Below are 25,193 nucleotides of genomic sequence, written 5' to 3'. Positions count from 1 at the left end.
GAACGAGACAAAATGGTCCTAAGAATCCAATTATACAGTTTTGTAAATGCCCATTTTTTATCTTTTATTTATTTTTTGTTGATGCACTGAATCTGTAAATAAGCAGCGTTTGATATGTCTGCTATCCATTGCTTTGTTTCCCTCCTCCCTCCGCCGCCATGATGTTTTCCAGTCACAGCCGAGCTGCCCACTCGCTGGTTCGGCTTCCTGGCTTCTGGAGTCTGGGAAAGGAGGCGCGATGGAAGGATGCCTTACCCCGCTACATTTTACATAACACTCGCCTTTGAACCCAATGCGCCTTCACCGACATCTTTTACCTATCGGTGTACGAGTGCTGCTAGTCGGCATTTAAATGTAGTTCAACTCTCGTGGAAGGGCGGGGTGTGTTTCTAATTCAAAGATTACCGCTAGCTGCCAGGCTAGCTAGCCCCTCCTCGCTCTCTCTACGCCACCGTTTGATCCCCGTGGCTCCCGCCGGAGGAATGTTCTCCAAAAAGCCCCACGGGGACGTCAAGAAATCCACACAGAAAGTGTTGGACCCCAAGAAGGACGTGCTGACCAGACTGAAACACCTGCGGATAGTCATAGGTGAGTTCCTGCTGGGTGGCGTAACTTTAATAACAGGTGATGCCACAAAGCTGTGAGGATGCAGCTGTGACGTGCCTGGGGCCCCCGTGCGTGTCAGTGTGTGTCCGTGCGCTTGTGCTCGTGGAAAGAATGCACTGATCAGGGATGAGGGTTTGGCTGGGTGGAAGTGTGTGTGTTCTATGGCGACTTTCTCACAGTCTCTCTAACACACACACACACACACACACACACATACCAAACAATGACCAGAAAGGGAAATTGCAACTACTATTTCCTCTCTCATGTACAGTACAGTATTTCCTGTTTCTATTGTAAGTTTGTGTGTGTGTGTGTGTGTGTGTGTGTGTGTGTGAGAGAGAGAGAGAGATTGCATTTGAGACAGGAGAGGGTGTGTCTCCTATGTGCTCTCCATGGGGAATGTGAAGCCTGGATAATAATATCTCTCTCTCTCTCTCTCTCTCTCTCTCTCTCTCTCTCTCATACACTTACACTCACAATGTTTATGTAGGAATAATAGGAACACTTAAAGGCAGACTGCTGAATGGTATGGAAAACCATGGAAAACCTTCCATACCCGAATGGTGTGGAAAATATAAATGAAAGCTATCCAGCATTGATGAAATTGACAGCTGCAGTAAACACAGCAGCGGACCGAATGCACCACGTCAGCTGGTGGTCCACATTATTGTGACTATCAGTCCACACCCATGCTTTGATCAAACATCCTGATGCTCCTGTCCTCTGTGCCACGTTCTTTTCTTCCAAAATGTATCCTGCCTATTAGTTCTACACCGAAGAAGGCCTTTGTGATGGAAAGAATTTGAACCTTGGCTGGAACGTTTGCCAACCAAACACGGCCAGGAACTGAACTGTGTCTCATGTATGTTCACCCCTACCAAAGTAGGAGCTAAGTGCCAAATATGCAATAGCATCTCCCTTTGAAACACTTTCAACTTTAATTTGTATTTCTATGTTGTTATTTGAAATCTATTTGGTTTTGAGGCTCTATTTGACCAATGCATGGGTGGAAAATCAGGGTTCAGAAAGTAAAACTCCACTCCAAGGCCTCATCTATCTACGGGTTGAGAGTTGACCTGAATCTGGTTCTACGATATGTACAATATGCGCAATATAGGATTCGCTATTCAGTATATCCCGTTCTAGATTTACTGTGATTCAAGATTCAAGAGGTGTTTGTCACATACAGTACATGTACATACGGTCATACATTTTTTGCAGTGAAATGTCATGACACCCGGTGATTATGCACAATATTCTCTGAAAATACTAAAAATACTAACCTGTAATAACTCTTCTATAATTATATGATAGTATTAATTGACTGTGTTCGTCCGATACTATAAATACAGCAATATATTGCAATTTTAATGTCATAAGTGGAGGTATTGAAAAAAACAATATAAATTAAGATACAATGGTGTATTGCAACATTATTAAAAACAGTGTTAGAATATTGCTGGGGGATGTGAGCATCAATTCAATATTTAATTTAATATATAATCGACAATATTTTCTGACCACACAAGGAATAGCAAGGGGTGTATTATTTTTGGTGTTATTAACAAATCGCTTGATCATTCATCAAGTTCAAGAGATTATTTGTCACATTCATATACATACAGTCATACATATATGCAGTGAAATGCCATGACACCCGGTGATTATGCACAACAAGCTCTATAAGCTCTAAACATACTAAAAAGTACCAAAATGTGCCTAATCGACACAAGGTGCTCGCGAGGCAGCCGCAACAAGGTGTTAAATGTATGAATTGCTGGATTGGATGTGCCCTGGCTAGCACTATTGGACCATTTCAGAGACAAGCTAGTAAGGCTTAGGTCTTTACACGTGCCGCTGGACAACAATCTTAGTCGCCCCTCGGTTGGCCTTACAGCGTTGTACAGCAAGCACAGAATCTATGTGATACAGCATTCTCAACAACTGTCAGTGTGAATGTACTGAGAATGCCATATTTAATGGAGAAGAGACTTGGTGAACTTGGTGAGGTGATTTATTTATTTGGATCTTGATGTTGACATTGTAATTTCGTCACAATTCCCCATTGCTTTCGGTAGAGTCTGAATTTTTTGCACAATGTAGCCTTTTACAGTGGTATGTGGTTCCATCTGAGGACTGTAGACAATGCCTCCCCTCTGCTTTTGGACCAAAACACAGTATTTGAGATGTAAAGAAAGGGGTCTGTAAATGCTTTTAAAGAAATTTGGCATGGCACCTAGTTTTAGTGGCCACTGCAACACCTACAGAATTTTGTTGACTTTCAAAGTCCCTGGACTGCGTAAATTACAAGGACAGTAGAAATGAAAGAGCCTCCAACATCAGCCAGATGGTGGGGGGAGAAAAAAACCAAAACAACGCTTGCCCTAAGATAGAAAAGTGGCAAACTGCTGAGCTGGGTCTTGCAAGAACAACCAGTATGGCACCGAGCACAGTCGACCTCTGTGCGAGTGTGTGTACTTAGTTGCTCATCTGTGTGTGTGTGTGTGTGTGTGTGTGTGATTGTGTTGGAAAAGTTCAGCCTAAACAAACCCAGAGACAGTATCACCTGGAAGTGTGTGTGTGTGTGTGTGTGTGTGTGTGTGTGTGTGTGTGTGTGTGTGTGTGTGTGTGTGTGTGTGTGTGTGTGTGTGTGTGTGTGTGTGTGTGTGTGTGTGTGTGTGTGTGTGAGATGTTGAAGGATGGCAGTCAGATCCTCTCCTTCCTAATAATAGCCAGGGTTGTTGAGATTTAGAACAGACCACAAAAGCTAAACATATCATCATCTAGGGGTGGCTGATTATATTACAGTTATGTTGCAGATAGTAACTGGTCAATTCACAGATTATATTTCACCATATTTTGTTGAAAAATCCAGCAGAAGTTTATCACTATTCACTGGATGGTAACGCAAAATGGGATGTTGGACTAAAGGTCAGAGCTCATTGGACCTCATTCACGGGTATGTGCGTAGTAATGTTCTTATTTGACACATGAAGTTAGACTGAGTTTGGCCACATTAGAATGTAATGATCAGCTGGCATTTAAGCTAGTGCTTTTTTCTTCATTAGAGGCATCGAGCAGCATTCTATGTGTGAAAAAACATCTCAGTCCACATCTCTTCCTCTCTCCCAGAGAACGCAGAGTCGTCCGAGCTGAAGCAGTTCTTTGACCAGAACTACTCTCACATCTACTATGTATTCTTTGAGAACTTTGTCACCATCGAGGTCAGCCTCAAACAGAAAGGTAGGTTCCCACAATGAGGCATGGCCCAGACTGTTCAGTTTTTCCACAACTTGAAATACAAATGTAAAAAAAAAATAAAAAAAAATAAAAAATGGCCTCAACATTTTTTCAGTTTAAGCCAGTTTGTCTGTGCACTAGGTCATAAGTCCCAGAGGGAGGAGCTGGACTCGATCCTCTTCATCTTCGAGGTAAAACCAGCCCCCAAACTTTCCCCTCTCCAGGCTTCTTCATCCTTCCTTTCTTGCCGTCTTTTTTGGGACCCATTCCTTTCATATCAGAGTGGTCATCAAACTGCTCTGTAGATGTTAGACGCTGGAGCCGTTTGATAAAATTACCTTATAGAAGTGTGGGGGGGGGGGGGGGGCTCTGATAAGGGGTGTGTGTGTGCGCGTGTGTGTGCGCGTGTGTGTGCGCGTGTGTGTGCGCGTGTGCGCGTGTGTGTGTGTGTGTGTGTGTGTGTGTGTGTGTGTGTGTGTGTGTGTGTGTGTGTGTGTGTGTGTGTGTGTGTGTGTGTGTGTGTGTGTGTGTGTGTGTGTGTGTGTAAATCAGCGTGCCCCTGCAGCTTGCGCACAGAGCTGAACATTAACACTCTTCTTGTAAATCACAATGGTGCCATGTAGCGCAGCACTTTAAAAGAGTGCATCAGCGCACACGGCGGCAGCGTGCATTAAGTTGAAATGCTAAGGAGGTACTGCCCACCTTACAAAAGTCAATCTCAAAGTACAGAAAAAATAGTTCAGAGTTCAGTAATGTAATGTTTAAAAAGTGATTGTACATCGACTGACCTATTCATGTAATTACATTTATTTGTTGCTGTTGTGTTTTCATCTTGCAACAGTGATGAGATTTTTTTGAGAATGGGGTCAAAGGAATAAAACAAAATAATAATAATAATAATAAAAAAAACAAAAGGTTAAAGCAAGACTATGTAACTTATTTTCCTTAAATAACAGCTTCAGAATCATTTTGATTGTACACTGACTTGTGTAATATGGAGAATGTCACCTCTTTCATTCTGCCACGGGGGAGCCATGGACCTGTATCCTAGGTGTACATTATATTTGCGTTTGTAACATACACTGTTATTGAAATGTGACTGATAAGGTTCAAATTTGTCCGGTAAACTAAATTATTTTGGTTAGTAATAGTGCAATTGCACTCGAACTGTAGGGGCGCCAAATACCAAATGTTCCATAGCACTGCTTTAAATGTTTTTATGACAAGCATAATAAAGGACCAATGCACAATGAAATTTCCGCAGTAAGCGGCTTAGTCAAAATAATCCCAAACCTGGCTTTTTGAAATGGAAACAATGACAATTATAGTATCCTCACTACACTTTGAGTCTTTTCCACTTGGCAAAATAAGCACTTTAGAAATGTTATTTGATCTGGATGAAAGGGAAGTGTCTTTAAATCTTTATATCTGTGCCAATATTCCAATGAATACATTATAACGAACAAAGCCTAAACTAAATAAAAAATATAGGCTGGGGGGTGGCAGACAGAGTTTAATCAAAATCAGGACTAAGATAATCCTACTGAAATTTATCCAGAATTAATCAAATGCCTTTCTGAGACTTTGCTTCATTTAAGATGAATTAGTTCTAGACTGCGACGTCCTAGACTAAGGTAGTTAAGGACTAGTCAGCTCCTTCGGTCAGGTCTTGGTGCTGGTCTTAGTCCAGATTATCCATTTTCTCTATTGTCAAGGTCGACTTGGGGGCCACGTCCATTATTCCAAATAATGCCTCTGACATATTTGGCATATTATTTTTAACCATGACTGAGAAAGGCCATTTTGTTCAGTCCAGATTAAAAGAGTGATTTAGTCTAAGAATAGGCCTATTATGTGTCCGCGAACCGCCCCATAGTGTTTGATCATGTCAGTGACTGGTTGAAGCTTTGATGTTGATATGTTTACCCAGAAATACCTCCTATGGCCCTTAGCTCAAATGTTTGTTTAATCTGTTTGTTTTTTTTTCTTTTTTTTTTCTCTTCATTAGAAAATTCTCCAGCTTCTACCAGAGAGGATCCAGAGCCGATGGCAGTTCCACAGCATCGGTAACAACACCCCTCCTGCTTTGAATATATTAGTATATAGCATGTACTGTATGTTCAGTGGATTGGAGCCTAACTGGTCCTGTGTTCTTTCTCAGGGCTGATCCTCAAAAAGCTGCTGCACACAGGAAACTCTCTGAAGGTACTGCTCTGATTGTCTGTAGCTCTGCATTACCCATCAGCCACTGCTCCGTGTCCCACCACTTCTTCCTCTTTAACCATACTATCTAACCCTTAGCAGACCAGTACTGCATCTGAAATTGCATACTACATACGACATGTAAAAGGGCCCTTAATTACATATAGCCAAAAATATGTGGCCACTCCTTGTAAATAATGGGTTTGGATATTTTAGCACACCCAGCAGCACATATTTATGCACTAACAGGTGCATAAAATCCTCAAAGAGCCATGCAATCTCCTGAGACAAACAGTGGCAGTAGAGTGGATCATACTGAAGAGCTCAGCAACCTTCAACATGGCGCTGCCATAGGATGCCACCTTTCCAACAAATGAGTCCGTCAAATGTCTGCCCTGCTTGACCTGCCCCCGCCAACCGTAACTTCTTTTATTGTGAAGTGGAAACGGATCAGGAGCAACAACAGCTCAACCACGGAGCGGTAGGCCACACAAGCTCCCAGCGCCACAGACTGCTGATGCGTGTTGCGTGTTGCGTGTAAATATGGTCTGTCCTCAGTCACAACACTCACTACCGCGTCCCAAACCGCCTCTGGAATCAACGTCGGCACAAGAGCTGTTCGTCGTGAGCGTCATGAATTGGATTTATACCGCCGAGCAGCTTCACACAAGCCGTAGTTTACCATGCACAATGTTAAGTGTCTACTGGAGGGGTGCAAAGCACGCTGCCATTGGACAATGGAGCAGCGGAAACGCGTTCTCTGGAGTGATGAGCCACCTTTCAAGATTTGGCAGTCTGATGGACAAATCTGGGTTTGTCAGTTGTCAGGAGAACGGTACCTGCCTGAATGCATTGTGCCAACAGTAGTGTCTGTTGGTGGAGGAATATTGGTCTGGGGCTGTTTTTCATGGTTTGTGCTAGGCTCCTTAATTCCAGTGAAAGCAAATCTTAATGCTACAGCATGCAATAACATTCTAGAGAATTGTGCGCTTCCAACTTTGTGGCAACAGTTTGGGGAGGGCCCTTCTCTGTTTCAGCCTGACAGTGCCCCTGTGCACAAAGCAAGCTCCATAAAGAAATGTTTTACTGACTCTGGTGTGGCAGAACTTCACTGGCCTGCACCGGGCCCAGACCTGAACTCCATTGAACACCTCTGGGAAGAATTAGAATGTCAACTGCGAGCCATGCATCATCACGCAACATCAGTGCCTGACCTCACTGATGCCCTTGTGTCTGAATGGGAGCAAATCCCTGCAGCCTCGTTCCAAAATATAGCGGAAAGCCTTCCTAGAAGAGTGGAGGCTGTTAATATAGACCAACTCTGTATTAATGCCCCTGGGTTTGAAGTTAAATGTTCAACAAGCACATTAAGGGTGTGGTGTTCGGGTGTTAACAAGCTCTTGGCGATGTAGTTTATTTCTATTATGACCAACAGCTCGGGGAATGGGGCTGTTTTTTTGTATTTTAAGTCATATTTCACCTCCCTTTCCACCTTCCTTAGATCCGACGCGAGGGTGTGCGTCTGTTCCTGCTGTGGATGCAGGCGCTGCAGAGCAATGCAGAGCGCGAGCAGCTGTGCATGTTCGCCTGTCTGATCCCGGGCTTCCCCGCCCCGCTGTGCCATGGGACGCCACGCACCCTGGACACCCTGATCAACCCCCAGCTGAGTCTGACGGACAGTTAGTACAACATGCATACACACAAATACCCACTTGCTGTGTTCTTTTCTTTACGATTTATTTATGTTTAGGTTTCTCTGTTCTCTTGTTTTTTTCTGTCTATCATAGATGGTACTACTTTTTAATTATTTATTATTGGAAATAAGGCTTGGGCCAATTATTGATTAAATCATCAATCGGTGGTCGACTTCATCAATCACGACTGACATTGATAACAGGATGATAAAAAAAAAGATAAATAATAATTTATCCGCCAGGAAAAATACGAGCATTGAAACGGTGTAAGTGCAGTTTACCGTGTTCTGAAACTAGAGCAGAGAGAGGGAGCGGAGCCTCTCGCTCTCGCCCTCTCCGCTCAAACTGTTGAGTAATCACTTGTGATCAGATCTCACTTCCCTGCTCTATATTCAAATCTTGTGATTATAATACAGGTACTCCTCACTTAACAACCTACCTGTTTAACGACACCATATGTGTCCCATCGCAGCAAAAGTCACCATCTCGTGCATTTCTAAAATCGCCAGGAGCAGCCAAATAAGTTGGTTGGTTAGTGGAGGAAAATTAGATTTTTTCAGATTCGTGTTCCATTGTGTTTTTTTTAATCTCTCAACGTATTTTCAAAACCGAGTTTGATCTATAAAAGTAGAAAAATGTTAAACCGTGGAGTTAAATATTCCCATAAGATTACATGGGGAAACGCAGTTCACTTACCGGGACGCAGAACAGCACTGAACAACGCCGGTCGATCGTCTCCTTTTAAGCGAGCGTCCAGGTGAAGATCATTCCTCCATATTCCATGTGATGTGAAGTCACAATTTGCATTCTGGGAGCTGGCTGAATGATTCTGGTGTGGGGAAAACTTTGGAGGTGATTATCTCAGAAACACAGTTTGCCACACCCTTGTCATTAACAAGTCATAGCTTTAAAAGTATTTGCTTGATTTGCACAAGTGACACCTTGTTTGGAAGCTATGATTCTCCACTTTCAAATGATACGGAAAGAAAACGCGGTGGGTCACGTATATACTATATGCACTTTATACTATATATACTATAGGCACTTTATACTATATATACTATAGGCACTTTATACTATATATACACTATATACAGTATACTATATACTGTATACACTGTATGCATCTCATCATCGTTCTCATTCTCAGTGTCGTTGTCGCAGTCTGTCAGTATTCACTAAACTAGTGTTCACAATGGCCACGCCCTCTTAACGTGAAATAACACAGGTCCTCGCTTATCAACCAATTCACTTAATGACCTGGTCCTAGGAATGGACCAGGTCCATTCATTTTTTTTAATTTCTCCTCCAGACAGCGGTGCACCGTGCATGCAGGCCGGTTCCCAACTCCCGTGCCTGTGTTTTTATTTTCTATCTGTTTATTTTCATTTGTTTCTGACATGTATGAATATTTTTAAACACAACTGAGTTAAGGGGCTGTCCTGCTCCGTACTGTTCCAAACACAGGGGACACACATCTCCCTCTTGCTTTCCGTTGCTTTGGGACTTCAATTTGTGAAAACTGGATGTTTCTGTATAAATACTGTCCTTGTAAATATAAAAACCGCAATTACCCCATTATATCATGTTCTATGCGCGTGCGCACACCCCCCTTCCCGATAGAATTGCCAATTGGCGATCGCTGCCCCCCCAGCCATTGGCGATTGGAATTTTGCACGATCACCCAAGCATATTGGAAATTACCTCTGTTGCAGAGTTGAACAACAGTCTTGTGCATGTTATTAGATGGTGCAAGAAAAAATCTTGATTTTCCCATCTGATTACGCCAATTTTCCACAAATTCAGTGGTCAGTTATGTCTTGACATTGACTACAGTTTATTCTGAAGAGCTGTCTTAAAGAGATATTCTTGTTTTCTCTATTCACCCAGAAGTAGATGAGAGCTAACAAGAGGCTGTTTCATCTTGTTTCTATTTTTACTCGTCCTAAAGAGGCAAGATCTATCGCTCAAATAACTCAGCTGAGAGCTTACATCTCTCAACTCAGATGCTGGAAGGTGTATATCCCTAATTTCATAGGAGCTAGGCTAGTTGATTGCCTCTGCAGCCTTGCATTGAGTTAACAGTTAGCATGCAGCTTAACACACGGGGATAAAATTGATATTGACTTTCTCAAGCTATTTTTCCAGAATACTGGAGAATCTCTTTTATGAGGAAAAGGAGTTGTTACCACACGGTCACCCAGTATTCTTAACAACAGTTATTGATGTGATATATATTTATTTATTCTGTAACAACAGCTCAGGTGACTCCAGAGGAGATCACCCCATTGGTGCCTCCCCAGTCGGGTGACAAGAACCAGGAAGACCTCACTGCCTACTTCCTGGAAGCGCTGCTCAAATATATGGTAAACCAGGTATTAGCCCTTTCCCTTACTAAAACTACTTACACATCCAAGCACATGGGTAAAGAGACAGTAATCAGGTCCCCTTACTAACACCACTAATGCTTAAAAAAACATGCTACCCATTATGATCTCTACCTGATTCATAAATTTTAGTCTGATTCTTTTACATGGTATTTTCAATATATTAGCAGATACAGCGGTACATTGATTTACGAGTGCACTAACATACAAGTTTTCCGAGTTACGAGCCGTCGTTCCATTGATTTTTTTTGTATTGATTTGCGATCAAAAATGTGAGTTACGAGGAGCGAGCTTCAGGTACACCGCTGCTAGTTGGCGTGGCGAGTGAATCTGACCAGCATCCCGTGTCTCACTTGTTCACTTCATGTGTTACTTGACCGTGGAAGCATCTCTTTTGTGTTTTGTGCTCACGTTTTATGCTTTTTGTGCAGTTATTTGGCCAAATAAAAAATTCTAACCATAGGTCCTAAGAAAGTAAGTGCTGAGAAGAAGACGAAGCGGATGATGTCGATTGAATTAAAGATTGTATCATAGAAAATCATGAGCGATTCAATGTTTTATTATGTTTTTATGTTGTTATTTATAAATACATTTTTCTTATTTAATAACATGTAACAAAAAAAAATTGGGGTGGTCTTTTGGGGGCTGGAACAGATTAATTGCATTTCAATTCATTTAAATTGGGAAAATTGATTTGCTATACGAGCAGATTGAATTACGAGCTCTGTCACGGAACAAATTAAACTCGTAAGTCAAAGTACCACTATATAGTGATAATAAATTGTTCCATACTGCCCTGTCCTGTTCCCGCATTGGATTTCCTCTCTCTTTCTCACACACATTGCTTGTTGCTCACTGACATTCTTCTTAAGACAAAGGCGCTCTTCTCCACTGGACACCACACTGAGCAAGTAATGCTCTTTGTATAACACAAGCTTCTGTGTGTGTGTGTGTGTGTGTGTGTGTGTGTGTGTGTGTGTGTGTGTGTGTGTGTGTGTGTGTGTGTGTGTGTGTGTGTGTGTGTGTGTGTGTGTGTGTGTGTGTGTGTGTGTGTGTGTGTGTGTGTGTGTGTGTGTCCACCCAGGCCAAGTCTCTGGAATGGCGCTGTAAGGAGAACCACGAGCGGGGTTTCAACTTCCTCTTCGGTCACTTCAGGAAGTTCTACCTTCCCCACATCTTTCCCAACTTCGCCATGGAAACCAGCCTCTACCAGCCCATCCTGGGTCAGTCCAATAAACACTCCAACTCATGTTATTGTGCTTCTTAATTTGCAGGCTCTCGCTATGTGTTGTTTTTCTTATATATCCCCTTTCTCTGGTTTTAATTTTCTTAAATTGTGTTTCTTTTATGCTACCTGTAGCATACCTGTGAAGCAATTTTTAACAGTATCTTTTAAAAGATTTACTTACTCTGAATTACTAGTCTGAATGTCTGTAGAGTTCAAAAACTGAGGCTCATAGTTAGTTTCTGCACAATATAACCTAAAATTAAATAATTAAATCGCCCTCCCCGGTTTCCCCACAGACGTCCCTCCCATGCGGCCCAAGCCGTACTACAGCATTGTGCGCAGGGAGCAGGACTCTGGCGCTGAGGCCTTGTACTGCACCAAGGAGAGCTTCCTCCAGGCCCGGGTCATCTTCATTCGCTGGCTGGTGTCCTTCTGGCTGGAGCCCCGCTCCACCACGCACACCAACATCCCTGGCACGGAGGGTGAGAACGTCCCCAAGAACATCCAGGTACACGTGCTGATCAAATGATGTTGCAGGAAGCGGGTGCAACTGCAAGTTTCTCTCTGGTATTACTTTTTGAACATGACTATTGCTTGGAACAACCGAGTTAACATCCTTTCCACATGCACGTTAGGTGAACACCCACCCGCAACACCAGCAGAAAAGCAATCAGTGAAAGCCATCGGCTGCGCGTCCCCTCATTACCATTGCGGAGCCACACCTCCGTTTTAAATCTTGTGATGCTATGTGATATTACATCTGTGGTTGTTGGTGAATGGAATCTGAGTGTGTGGTGTTCTCTTGTGGCCAAATCATGGCCCTCCACATACTATAGGAACAAAACTTATATCTAGCAGGATTTGTAGTAGGGCTGTCCCCTGAAAGTCGACGAGTCGAATCATTAGTCTGAAATCCGTCAGTCGACTGAGATTCTGCAGGTCGAGCAGTCGATTTTTTGAGGGTTTTTGTCAGGAATTGTGCATGAAAATAACAGGATTTAACAGATAGCAACTTACAGAATGCATGGGGATAACATTTCAATGAGGAATTATAAAAAAGGGGAATCATAAATATATTTTTATATGTGTGACTTGTCCAGACACGGACCCAAACATGGCTCTCCATGCGCCCTGTTCCTCCAAATAAAACGGAGGAACGGGGCACGACTCGTAGTGATGGATATTGTTAAGATTTGAATGGTACCACTACTCTTAGAGATGCTGCTTATCGATCGTGTACATTAACGGTACTCTTATCGGTTCTTTTTTTATTTTTTCGGAGAAAAACTAAAACAAATTAAGAGTAGAATAAACACTGAATAGTTGAATATTCCCATTGAACAGCCGAATCCAATTCAGCGGACAAAATTTGGCTACAGTCCTAATATGTAGATATGTGTGGGGTCTCTTACATTGTTAACATTTGTTATGATTTTAAAAGTCTTGGAACCTTTGGAACCTTTCAGAGAGCTGCGGCGGGCCTAGCCGCTCGCTCGGGCACCTCGGATGACAGCGCGGTCGGCGGAGTTGGCTTCCGCGCCGACAACCACTCGGACGGGGGCCTGGGCTCCAGCGGGTCCGGGGGTAGCGGGGGTGGTGGAGGAGGAGGAGGAGGCGGGGGCGGTGGCGGCCCATCCGGGGGTCTGGGAGGGGTGTGCGAGGGCGAGCAGAGCCACTCCAACACATCGACGCTGACTGAGCGCGAGCCCAGCTCTTCGTCGCTCTGCTCCATGGATGAGGAGCAGCTGACTGACATGGAGGTGGTGAGGAGGGTGCTGACCAGCACCCGCACCAACGTCAACTTCATCACCGAGATCTTCAGACAGGTGTGTGTGTGTGTGTGTGTGTGTGTGTGTGTGTGTGTGTGTGTGTGTGTGTGTGTGTGTGTGTGTGTGTGTGTGTGTGTGTGTGTGTGTGTGTGTGTGTGTGTGTGTGTGTGTGTGTGTGTGTGTCTTGTGCCTCCAAAACAGCTCTGACCTTTGGAGGCATGGACTCCACAAAACCTCTTAAGGTGTCCTGCTCGATTGGATTGAGATCTCGGGAATTTGGAAGACAAGTCAACACCTTGAACTCTTTATCATGTTCCTCAAAGCATTCCTGAACAGTTTTTGTAGTGTGGCAGGGGTGTATTATCCTGCTGAAAGAGGCCACTACCATCAGGGAATACTGTTGCCATGAAGGGGTGTACTTGGTCTACAACAATGTTTAGGTAGGTACTACGTGTCAAAGTAACATCCACATGAATGCCAGGAGGTTTCCCAGCAGAACATTACCCAGAGCATCACACTGCCTATGCCGGCTTGCCTTCTTCCCGTGGTGCATTCTGGTGCCATCTCCTTTCCAGGTAAACGATACTCACGCACCTGGTCATCCACATGAAGGTGATTAATCAGACCAGGCCACCTTCTTCCATTGCGCCATGGTCCAGTTCTGACGCTCACGTACCCATTGTAGGTGCTTACGGTGGTGGAAAGGGGTCAACATGGGCACAGTTACGCAGGACCATACACAACAAGCTGTGATGCTGTGTGTTCTGACACCTTTCTATCATAGCAGCATTAACTTTTCAACAAGTTGTGCAACAGTAGTTCTTCTGTGGGATCGGACCATATGGTATAGACTTCTCTTTCCACGCACATCAATGAGCCTTGGGCGCCCATGTCCCTGTCACTGGTTTACAAATTGTCCTTCCTTGGACCACTTTTGGTAGGTACTAACCACTGCATACTGGGATGGGAGCACGCCACAAGACCGGCAGTTTTGGAGATGCTCTGACCCACAATTTAGCCCTTGTCAAAGTCACTGAGATCCTTATATTTGCCCTTTTTCCTGCATAATATCAACTTCAACTTTTTCTCTTGCTGCCTAATATGCCCCATCCTTTGACAGTCGCTGTTCGAATGAATTGAGCAATGTTTGTTTACTTTAAGAATGTCACCAACATTTTAGCCACAACACGATGCCAGAATAAACAGCAGGGTTTTCCCTACAATTTGAAGACTTTTGCATTTTTTCACAGTGCCGGGGAGCGACGCTGCTAATCCAAGTATCAACGTGACAAAACCTAAACAGTACCTCGGCAAACAGAAGAATCCTCTGACATCGTGATCTCCCCCTTAACTTTTGGAGTTTTCACAGTGACCATGATCATAGTCCCCGGCTTAGTTTTAGCTACGCTAGAATCCACGGTGGACTCTGCCACTGTTACTCCGACAGATGCTGCGTTCAAGTCACGTAGGAATTTACAATCAAAATAACTTGCTGCGGTCTGTATCAATCTGTTTTTTATATCAATAACTACTCATAAGTATGTAAAAGACATAAATATATTTCTAAATCCCCAAATAAAGAATGTTTTACTTGCATTATGTGTTGTGTAAACATTTTACAAATTAATGTAACTGAGTGGAATGAACAGAGAAAAAAAACAACTATGTTGAGACACGTTTTGCTGTCATTTCTGGTCGCGCTGCTTCTGTCACACCTTGGGCGAGGCTCAGCAGCTCCACACACAGTGAACTAGGTGGAGAGAGAGAGAGAGAGAGAGAGAGAGAGAGAGAGAGAGAGAGAGAGAGAGAGAGAGAGAGAGAGAGAGAGAGAGAGAGAGAGAGAGAGAGAGAGAGAGAGAGAGAGAGAGAGAGAGAGAGAGAGAGAGAGAGAGAGAGAGAGAGAGAGAGAGATTTTTTTGATTTTTAAAGCATCTTTATTTTAACAATTTCTCTAGTTCACAGTTACAGACAATACAACAAACACACTTGGTTCACTAACAGAGTCCTACACGTTGAAAACAGACTGGAAGCACAGGTCGTCCTCCACCAGGGAACAGATGGCGTCATTAAAACACCACAGCTTGATGAAGACGTCCAGACTCTTCATCAGTCTGTGAAAGTTAAAATCAATCAAGACTCTGGCCCTGACCAGCGCTACAAACACTCTTCCTAAAACACTCTCCTTTCCCCTCAGTTTGTTCCTTCTCGTGAGGTAGATGGCCATCTTCGCTTCCCCGACTAGAAAATTAAGCAGTCGCCATTTCTCTGCGTTGAGAGAGAGAGAGAGATTTTAATTAATAAAGATCACATAAAAATGTATTATTTGTTTTGTCCTTTAAAAATGAAAAAAAATAGTGTTTCAAAAAAAAAAAAAAAAGTACTTGAATTTCATTTTGTAATGCCAGAATAAACACTGAAACTGTCATATGAGTCCATAAAACATTTTTTTTTTTAAGATCTGTTGCTGCACAGCACATTCACTGTCTAGTTTGGTGTTTATTGTTAAAGCCATTTTATTTTCATATCTAAGTGGATAGCTATACTCTTATCAAAATTTATCAGTATTTCTGTAGAAGTGAATCGAATCACTTCAGTAAAGTGATTATGATTTTGTGATTTTGTGATTAAGGGATTTTTCACATTGACATTCAAGTATTAACATTTTGGAGATGTCCCCCCCTCCACAGGCCTTCCTCCTGCCCATGTGCGAAGCGGCCGCCATGCGCAAGGTGGTGCGCGTCTACCAAGAGTGGATCTCCATGGAGGACAAGCCTGTGTTCATGAAGGAGCCAGAGGAGGGCCCGTACCCCGTGGCGGCAGCCAACAGCGTGGACGTGGGCTCACTGCACGAGGACGAGGTGACGGTGGAAGAAAAAACCTTAATCGCACGTCTCTACGATGGTTTAGTTCTCCTGGTGATGGAGCGGAGCATTTTGTCTCACCTCAGTCGATAAGAGTCTGCACTGTAGTTTAGCCTGAACAGACATGAGAGGAAGCTCACGGGGGATGGGGGGCGGTAGAATGGAATATTAATATATAAAAAAAAGTCAATGTCTGGAGCAAAACGTCAAGCGTACAATAAATGGTACTGTTGTGTACTGTAATAAGCTGTACGCAATAAAATATAGCAGTATAGTGTAAAATAAACTGTTCATTTTGGACATACAAGCAGTATAGACCTGAAAAATTAAATCGTACACAATAAAAATAAAAATATGGCAGGGTAGTGGCATTATAAACCAGAAATGTCTAAGCGGTCTGGGTTCTACACTGATAAAAGTTATTGATTTGTTGAATGAGTATGCAAATGAAATGTTTAAATGTTTTTGTAATAATGCCATGGGAAAGTACCTTGATGTCAGAAATGTTATAGGCCTACGTTTAGCATTATTTTATGCCTTAACTATATACTCATATATTCTATATACAAATTTATTTATTTTTGCTGTTGTGTAGAAACAAAACAAAAAAAAATCATGGAGAATGTATAGAACATGTGTGTGTGTGTGTGTGTGTGTGTGTGTGTGTGTGTGTGTGTGTGTGTGTGTGTGTGTGTGTGTGTGTGTGTGTGTGTGTGTAGGGTATGAACAAGACGACCGACAGTGAGTTGCTTGAGTACAGTGTCCACGCTGGAGTCCAAACCACTGTGCAGGTATAGTACTTACAAACACTTTGGGTCTGTTCCAACTCACCGATTTAAAGCAGGGATTCACCAATTTATTGGCCGTTCATCTGTATCTACCAATATTCGCCTTGTTGACTGCCATCGGCCTATCTGCAAATAAGATGACATTTATCGGCAGTGGCCGATGTTTATCTCTTGTTTATCTCTTATCTCTGGGGGCGGGCGGGGCGGGCGGGGCAGGGGAGAGGAAGCGAGCTGGGTGCAATTGTAGGAACGAAGGGAATCGTGTTTTGCTGTGTGACGGGCTGTTTTTTTTTTGCCAAGTTTTTGTGCTATTTGCAAAAGTTTCCTCCTCCAAAGGCCTATGGTCCTCCCTCGTCGGGAGGTGCCCTGGCTGAAAAGGAGCACACACACTGTCACGTCAGGTTCACAAAGCGAAGGCACACACAGTGGGCTTTAGCACAAAGGTTCAGTTTTATCCTATTATAGGTTAAAATTATCAAAGTAATAGCATTACTTTCATTTTTTCTTTTTAAAGGTTATTTTACTATTATATTTATTATTTGTGTGAACATTTGTGTTGTACACCTGTTCTGCCAAAAAATAACTAATTATAGTACTTATATTATTTTATATAAATATTTTGTATTATAAAAATAAACAAATAGCAGTGGTAAAAACATACTCTCAGAAACGAATGGAGCCATAAGATCCAATTCCTGTCAAAGAGCTTTAACTCCCATCACTACAGCAGACATGCGTAGGAAAGTCGGCGCCACGCTTTCTCCATGTCTGTACAGTAGCTACGTCCCATCCGGCTGTAATTCCGTCGTGGAGGACAACAAAATGTTAAATTATTTTAACTTTGATTATTGATTTGATTGTTTTTACTTTATTGCTTTTCTAATCCCGTTTACATTTACATTTAATTGCATTTCATTGATTTGTCTATGTTCAGTACTATGTAAGTACTGAACATTTATTCTCATTGACAAGGTAGTATAGTAGGCTAGAAAGGCTTTTGGAAAAAACACTTATTTTTCACAAAAAGTATCGTTGTCATGTGAAAGAAGGTTATATTAAAGGTTTTTCATACATACAAGATGCAATTGCGAAGGGCTGAGTTGAGTTATTTTTTTGTAATGAAGATTTTTTTGTTTCCCTGGCACAAGGTGGAATAAATAACAACAAAAACAAAATAAAATAAAAAAGGTATAATAATATTGGCTATCGGCCAAATTGTTATTTTAAACAATGGTATCGGGCCAGAATTTTGCAATCCGTGCATCCCTATTTAAAGGTGCAATCAATACACATTGGTCAAGTCGCGACATATAGCCACTGCTAAAGCAAGCCATCAAAGCTAAAAACTACCAACATTGCTAAACTTGACCTCCACAAGGATCTAAGCAGCGTATTTCATGGAGTGGGCATTAATTAAGACCCCCCCCCCCACTCACACACGCAGCTCAACTCAAAAAAACTCAGTTTCAGCGATACACTTTACAGTTCATTTTCAGATAACGTTACATTAGAGATCACATTTATGTTTCCCTTGCCTGATCAGACAGCTGCATGAGGCGTTTGACTTGCCCGAACACAGAGTTAACTTGCCCCGGGCAAGTGTTAATGTCGATCCCTGGTAGTCTATAGGGGTGGGGGGAAAAAATGTATTCACTTACGTATCGAGATTTTGTTTTTTACGATTTTTTTAATGCCTGAATCAATCTAATTCAAATTCAGTTGCTTGATTTTAGTGTACGCGGAGGTGGAAAGAAGTTACCGCTTTTATAGTTATAATGTCTGAGTAATGTGACGTTATGTCCTTTTCAAGATAAACAAAGCTGAAGCGAGAAAGCAGAACATGGCGGACAGTCCACGGGGATACAACCTGCACCACAGCCGCCGATACCGGAGAAGGTCGAGCACCCATGGGAAAAATGCAGAGGAAGAGGGAGACAAGACGCAAATTGCGCATTACACATGGAGAGAGAGCGTTTGGGGCGCACTTTGCTCCATGCATTTTTCCCTTGGATGCTCAATGTTCTTTAATACTTGTTTCTGAAAGGAAAATCTAATGACCAAAAGATGCACAGACTCACTCTCCGCAGAGAGAGAGGGGGTCTCCGCACAGTGAAGCGAGAGAATCTCCACCCGCCATATCACAGTATACCCTACAATTGACTAGACTACCACTGTTCAAAAAGTATCGATTTTTTCATTCATTCTATTGTACATGTACATTTTATTGACCACTTTCCAATGCAGTATATGATGCTGCTAAAATAAAAGTCAGAAAGACTGACTGACATGTGATGTGCATTGTTTTTGGAAACACTGTATGCTTCATGATATACAGTCTGTAGAAGTGGATGATTCAACTCACATCCCAATATTAAAATAAATCGTAATATTGCAATACTTGTAGAATCTCAATACTTAAAAATCACAATACATATTGAATCGCCAGCCATATACTGTATCGTGATACATTGGTACCTCGACTTGAATATAAGTATTTGGGGTTTTTCACCTTCTTTCCAGGTGTTCATCACCCACTCTTCAAACGTGTTCCTGCTGGAGCCCACCAACGATGTGAAGATCCTTCTGGAGGAGCACGTGGACATGTGCAAGAGGGTCCTCAACATCTACCGAAGCCTCGTCATGCATGAGACGATGGACCAGAAGACCTGGTAATGCACATGGGGGTGGAGGCAAGATTATTCATATCCATACTAATATTTATCAGGGGAGTAGATTCTGGACTAATCCAGAATTCCGTATTTTCCGACCTGAAAATGTGACCCACGTTAATCATGCGGATCCGTACTATTTTTTTTTTTGGGGGGGGGTGTATGAGCTGCCCAAGTGAAATGGAGAGGATTTGAGGACAGCTATATGCTAAAGGGCGGAAACATTTTCTTTCCTTTCCAAGTGTCCGCAAGGATATTTGTTTGCGTTCGGCCTAAGCTCAACATGCCGATTTTAAAAGCACAGCAGTGAGCGGGAGGAAGGCGACTGGCGCCATCTTGGCTCTGCTAATGAGTACAAGGGAGAACTCGCTGGGAGAAATAACATAATCATTGGGATTTCACTCTAAAAAGGGGGAACTGCCAGTAAGAGGCGTTTACAGCGCCGACTATTTACTGGCGTTTACCAACCCGTTGGTGTTTTAGACGCAGCTATGTGTGATTCACTTTAACTAACTTGTATCCACTGATCAGCCACAACATTAAAACCACCTGCCTAATATTGTGCAGGTCCCCCTCATGCCCCCAAAACAGCTCTGACCGGTCAAGGCATGGACTCCACAAGACCTCTGGAGGTGTCCTGTGTTATCTTGCACCACAACGTTCGCAGACGGTGTGGCGACCCTTTTTAGTATATATATATATTTTTTATCCATCTGAGAGAACGCCATTGATTCACTGGTGGACTCGTCCTCTGGTATCACGTTAGAACTAAGACGCGGACTGGGCTCTAGTCTCCAGTTGAAAGCACTTCAAAGCAGTGCTGCATTCGTGTCTCGGAATACTGTAATGCGTTTCGGAAGTGATGCGTGCATGGGAACCCGGAAAACCATCGGAAACCACCATAAGTATGTTTAAGACCTTTATTCACCATACATATGTTTGCGTCCCTGTACAGTTAACTAAAACTAAACTAAAAACTAAAACTAGGTGTGAACAAAATATTTTAAGTTAAAACTACACAGAAAAAAATAGCTGAAATGATATTGTGTACTTACAAAACGAACTAAAATACAAATATGCAGGAAATGTCTTTAGTTTTATAATTTTTTTATAGAAGTTTGGTCAAATTTGTCAACATATAGCTGTTACAATATAAAAACCATTTCTTATCTTTGTAGACAGACAGTCTACATAATGAGCATGACTCGGCCCTTATCGGGTGGAGAGCTACTTTTAAATGGAAATTTAAATGTAAATTTGTATTTACCATTGTTAACAATAAGGAGACAAACAGGGTTGTTGAGGTTCTTGATTTCTGTGTGGTGGTGTGTAGTGGCCTTTCAGGTGCAGCGGCCCAGAGCTGTCAATTGTCCATACTATGAAGTTCATTGCCATCTGTGGTTCGCTGCCAATTTTGACCACTCTATTGCTGTTACATATAACTTTTAATTGTTTTTTTTTTTATATTTTTTGAGTTTAATGTCAATTTGTACAGTAAATTATTTAAAGTTTCAACAAGTTGCTTTTGAAGCGCACCACGGACTGCTACTGTTCATGGTATTGCTACATTCGGAAGCCTTGACAGTAATAATAATTATAAAAATAATGTTAAAATATTATTTACAAATCACTGGAAAGTCTGGATGTGACACCCCTTATCAATGGGCTTCAAACCACGCTGCACCAGCTCTGCAGATGTTAATAATTTAAATATGCATATCAAGGAGCCAATTTTGCACTAATTGTATACATAATACCTAATTTTAATATGTGCAAATAGCACCGGAGTACCGAGACGCTATTTGCGTGGTAGCGCAGTTAGGGGTGCATTTGACCGTTTGTGGGTGCAAACTCGGATTCCTTTTGTTAATTCGCCCCTGTGTGTTTTTAATTTAGATATATTTATTTTCATCCATTTCCTAATTGACAGAAACAAAAAGAGCCCCGTGCCCCTTGACGTGTCAGGCACGTCTCCCTGTTGCTCTCTATTGTTATGGGACTTTATGAGGGTCTCTCTTAGGCTCCCCAGAGCCATCGACCCCCTCCTCCCGCTCTGTATATTTTCCTGTTTTTTTTCCTTTGCTAATCACATGTCTGATATAATATTGTTATTGTTAAACAAATATATATACCTTGACTTCAGTATTGTTTCCTTTGATTATCTTTGGCTCCCTGACGTGAAAGAGATTTGCATTAAATGTCAACTAATTTCTTCAATCAGGGTTCTTCCCAGGTCCTTGCGTTACTTTAAGTGTTTGAATTTCATCCTGAGAAGTTCAAGTGCTGGAATACCTTGAAAATTGCTCCTTTTGTCCTGAAGTGCTTAAAAAGCCCTTGAAAAAATGTGATCACTGAAAACCTGTGATAGTCACCCTTTGTTATACATAGATTGAATCCAGCATGGTTGGAAATACACTTATAATAGTAGATGACAATGAGATTAATAATAGATGTATAGATATAATAAATATACGAATGTAAATGATAGACAGTGAGACTTATATATTATATACTATTTTTATAAATTGATATTATATTGAAAATGTATTATTTGTTATTATTATTATTGTTATTATTATTATTATTATTATTATTATTATTATTATATGTTTTGTGTCCATGAAGATGAAAAAATAGTGCTTAAATAAGTACTTGAAAGTCCCTGAATTTCATTTTGTAATTCCAGAATGAACCCTGTCAATGGCTTTGGCGTCAAAGACATAAATTAACAGCTCCACGATAAAGGCTGTTAAAGACTGTCCGCAAGTCTTTAACATTCACACATTAGTGTATATAAGTCTCTCAAAAAGTCTGACATTTGAGACGATAAAAAAACATTTTTTAAGATCTGTTTCAGTTTCAAGTTTCAGTGCTGCACAGCACATTCGCCGTCTAGTCCTGGAATACCTTGAAAATAGCCCCATTGTGCTGAAGTGCTTGAAAAGTCCTTGAAAAAACATGATAATTGAAAACCTTTGATATTGCCCCAGGTTTTGTTTAAGATACTACATTTTTCCTCTTGTCTTAGTTCTGTTTCTTCTCGGTTTGAACTCTGGAAACAACTGGGGTGATGCCGTGGAAATGTACATTTAATTAAATAGAAATGTAATAGACACTTATAATAGTAGATATCAAAGAGATTAATATTATATTTTAATTAATAATGATCACATTGAAAATGTATTATTTGTTTTGCATGATGTCCTTGATAATGGAAAATGAGTGTTTAAAAAAGTGCTTGAAGGTCCTTGGATTTCATATTGTAATGCCAGAATGAACCCTGTCAATGGCTTGGCGTCAAAGACATAAATTAACAGCTCCACGATAAAGGCAGTCTACACTACATTACCTGACTATCTGCCAGAAATAATTAAACACACACTAGATCATTTTAATATCTGTACTGAAGACTGCGCTCGGTAAAATGCACAACAACACTAAAGTCAACAATAAAATCTGACAAACAATTTGACATTTACATAAACAACTTGACCAGGCACATGGCAACACATTACATAATAATGCCGCATTTTTTTTGTAATAACTTGACCAAATGTCATAAATTGGGCATTTGTATTATGTAATAAAAGCTCGCTTTTGTAATAAACTCATTGAACACAATATTAGGTTTGTCACAATTTATAATAACTTTAGATAATTAAATAATGTGGTGGTTATTTTGTATTGTGGGGGTTACAACTTTTCATGATGAATATGGAATTATTCAACACATTACGTAAGAAAACACCCAACGTTGCCATCTTCATTTATATCATGTTTCATTAGAATGCTCACACAGACATAGATACAAAAACATTAGCATTGTGTAATGGTTATTATTGTGTGTTATCTTGAACGTGTGTGTGTGTTAGGGAGCAGATCCTCCTGGTGCTGCTGAGGGTGACAGAGTCCGTGATGAAGAGGCCTCCCTCCATCATGCCGCAGGGGAAGAAGAGCAACACGCTGTCCGGCAGGCTGGCTGGAGCCATCTTCCAGGTACGCCACTGTCGACTGCCCAAAACCGTCTGGGAATGTCGCTGCTAAAAAAAGAGTCCTTATCTGAAAAATATGTAAGAATGTATTGTAGAATTTCTTAATCCCTGTGGTTGTTTGGCTAATCAGTAAATAGAGGCCATACTTTGTATATATCAGACATGTGACCAAGCCCGTCTAATCCAAGTCACAAGTAAGTCTCAAGTCATTTTTCCTTGGTCAAGTCAAGTCACAGGTTATGTCCGGTCAAGTCGGGTCCTTAGATAAGTCAAGTCATGTCCCAAGTCAAGTCACTTTTTTCCCCCCAAAGGTACTGCAGCCTTATCTGCAGTATCCGGTCTTTATAAAGAGAAAAGACAAAGTATTAGTACCTGTCTAATAATGATATTATTGGCCAATCTATCTAACCAGTTCAAAAAGTGTCACAACGAATTCAATTTGTGATATAAATATTGATATTGAGTGAAATAAATATAATCAAACAAAAACAAATAATATTATAAAAGCTAATTTATTTCTTAATTTCCTCTCAATCAAAAAAATATTGCTTGTTTTAATTTATATTTAATTAGAACTTTTTTATGGTGAATAATTTAAATAATGTGTCTAAAATTAACACCAACTTGTGAGTCAAGTCACGAGTCTTTAACTTCCAAGTCGAGTTGCAAGTCATTTATTTTCTGTCAACTCAAGCTGTCAACTCAAACAGTGATTAGAGTCGCCGTGAGTCCACATCTCTGGTATGTATTAAACAGGCAAGACAGTCTTTCTTCTCAACGATTATTAATGAAAATATCAACAATAGTAAAGTGCTCTTCTCCACTGTTGATCGACTTATTACTCCACACTGAAAAATGTGAAGCGTTCGCCACATTCTTCAGTAACAAAATTATAGCTCCCAGACAGAATATTGTTACCTCAACATCCAGAAATGAACCTACCCTTCAGTTCCCCAGTTCTCCAGTCTTATGACTGCTGCCATGTCTCACTTCGTCCCCATAGGCATAAAAAAAACTGGATGATATTGTTGGTCAGCTCAGGTCCCCCACCTGCTGCCTGGACCCGCTCCCTACCACATTTCTTAAAACAGTTTTTAACTGCCTAGCACATGAGGTATTAGAAATTTTAAACGGCTCTCTTCAATCAGGTATATTCCCTGTAGCATTTAAAACAGCTGTCATTGAACCACTCGTGAAGAAGAGCAATGTCGATGCAACAGTTATTGCCGGCTACAGGCCCATTTCCAACCTGCCGTTCCTCAGCAAAATACTTGAAAAAACAGTTTACCTTCAGCTTAACAACTATCTAACCTCAAACAGCCTTTTAGACACTTATCAATTGGGTTTTCGACCTCACCATAACACAGAAACAGCACTTATTAAAGTTGTGAATGATCGGCGTATAAACACTGATGCTAAAAAACTATCTGTTCTTCTGCTCTTGGATCTCAGTGCTGCCTTTGACACTGTTGACCATCCTATTTTACTAGCGAGATTACAAAAATGGGTCGGCCTTTCTGGCCCGGCTCTAAACTGGTTCAGAACCTACCTACAGGAGAGGCAGTTCCTTGTGTCCATTGGGGATTTTGTGTCAAACAAAGTGTATATTATATGTGGAGTGCCCCATGGTTCCCGTGGCCCATTACTGTTTAACCTCTATATGCTCCCCAACTTGCACATATTTATAAAGAAACACAAAATAAATTACCATAATTATGCACATGATTTACAGCTGTACATATCCCTATCTCCTGATG

General features: G+C 41.4%; 1 protein-coding gene across 1 annotated transcript in view; it reads left to right on the top strand.

Moving 5' to 3' along the window:
• Positions 1–227: 227 nt before the first annotated feature.
• ralgapa1 (Ral GTPase activating protein catalytic subunit alpha 1) overlaps positions 228–25,193 on the top strand; it is a 101,854-nt gene continuing 76,888 nt past the window's right edge. The window contains exons 1-14 of the mRNA XM_080012759.1: positions 228–588; positions 3,739–3,849; positions 3,988–4,037; positions 5,855–5,912; positions 6,008–6,051; positions 7,550–7,727; positions 10,002–10,117; positions 11,214–11,352; positions 11,654–11,865; positions 12,824–13,183; positions 15,814–15,984; positions 16,707–16,778; positions 19,296–19,444; positions 23,317–23,440. Coding sequence (XP_079868885.1) covers positions 483–588; positions 3,739–3,849; positions 3,988–4,037; positions 5,855–5,912; positions 6,008–6,051; positions 7,550–7,727; positions 10,002–10,117; positions 11,214–11,352; positions 11,654–11,865; positions 12,824–13,183; positions 15,814–15,984; positions 16,707–16,778; positions 19,296–19,444; positions 23,317–23,440 — 1,890 coding nt within the window. The 5' untranslated portion in view covers positions 228–482. The remainder of the gene's footprint in view (positions 589–3,738; positions 3,850–3,987; positions 4,038–5,854; positions 5,913–6,007; positions 6,052–7,549; positions 7,728–10,001; positions 10,118–11,213; positions 11,353–11,653; positions 11,866–12,823; positions 13,184–15,813; positions 15,985–16,706; positions 16,779–19,295; positions 19,445–23,316; positions 23,441–25,193) is intronic.

Source organism: Zeus faber (genome assembly GCF_960531495.2).
Source record: "Zeus faber genome assembly, chromosome: 13".
Lineage (NCBI taxonomy): Eukaryota > Metazoa > Chordata > Actinopteri > Zeiformes > Zeidae > Zeus > Zeus faber.
Note: the sequence above shows the minus strand (reverse complement) of the source record. Positions and strands in the feature narration are given on the sequence as shown.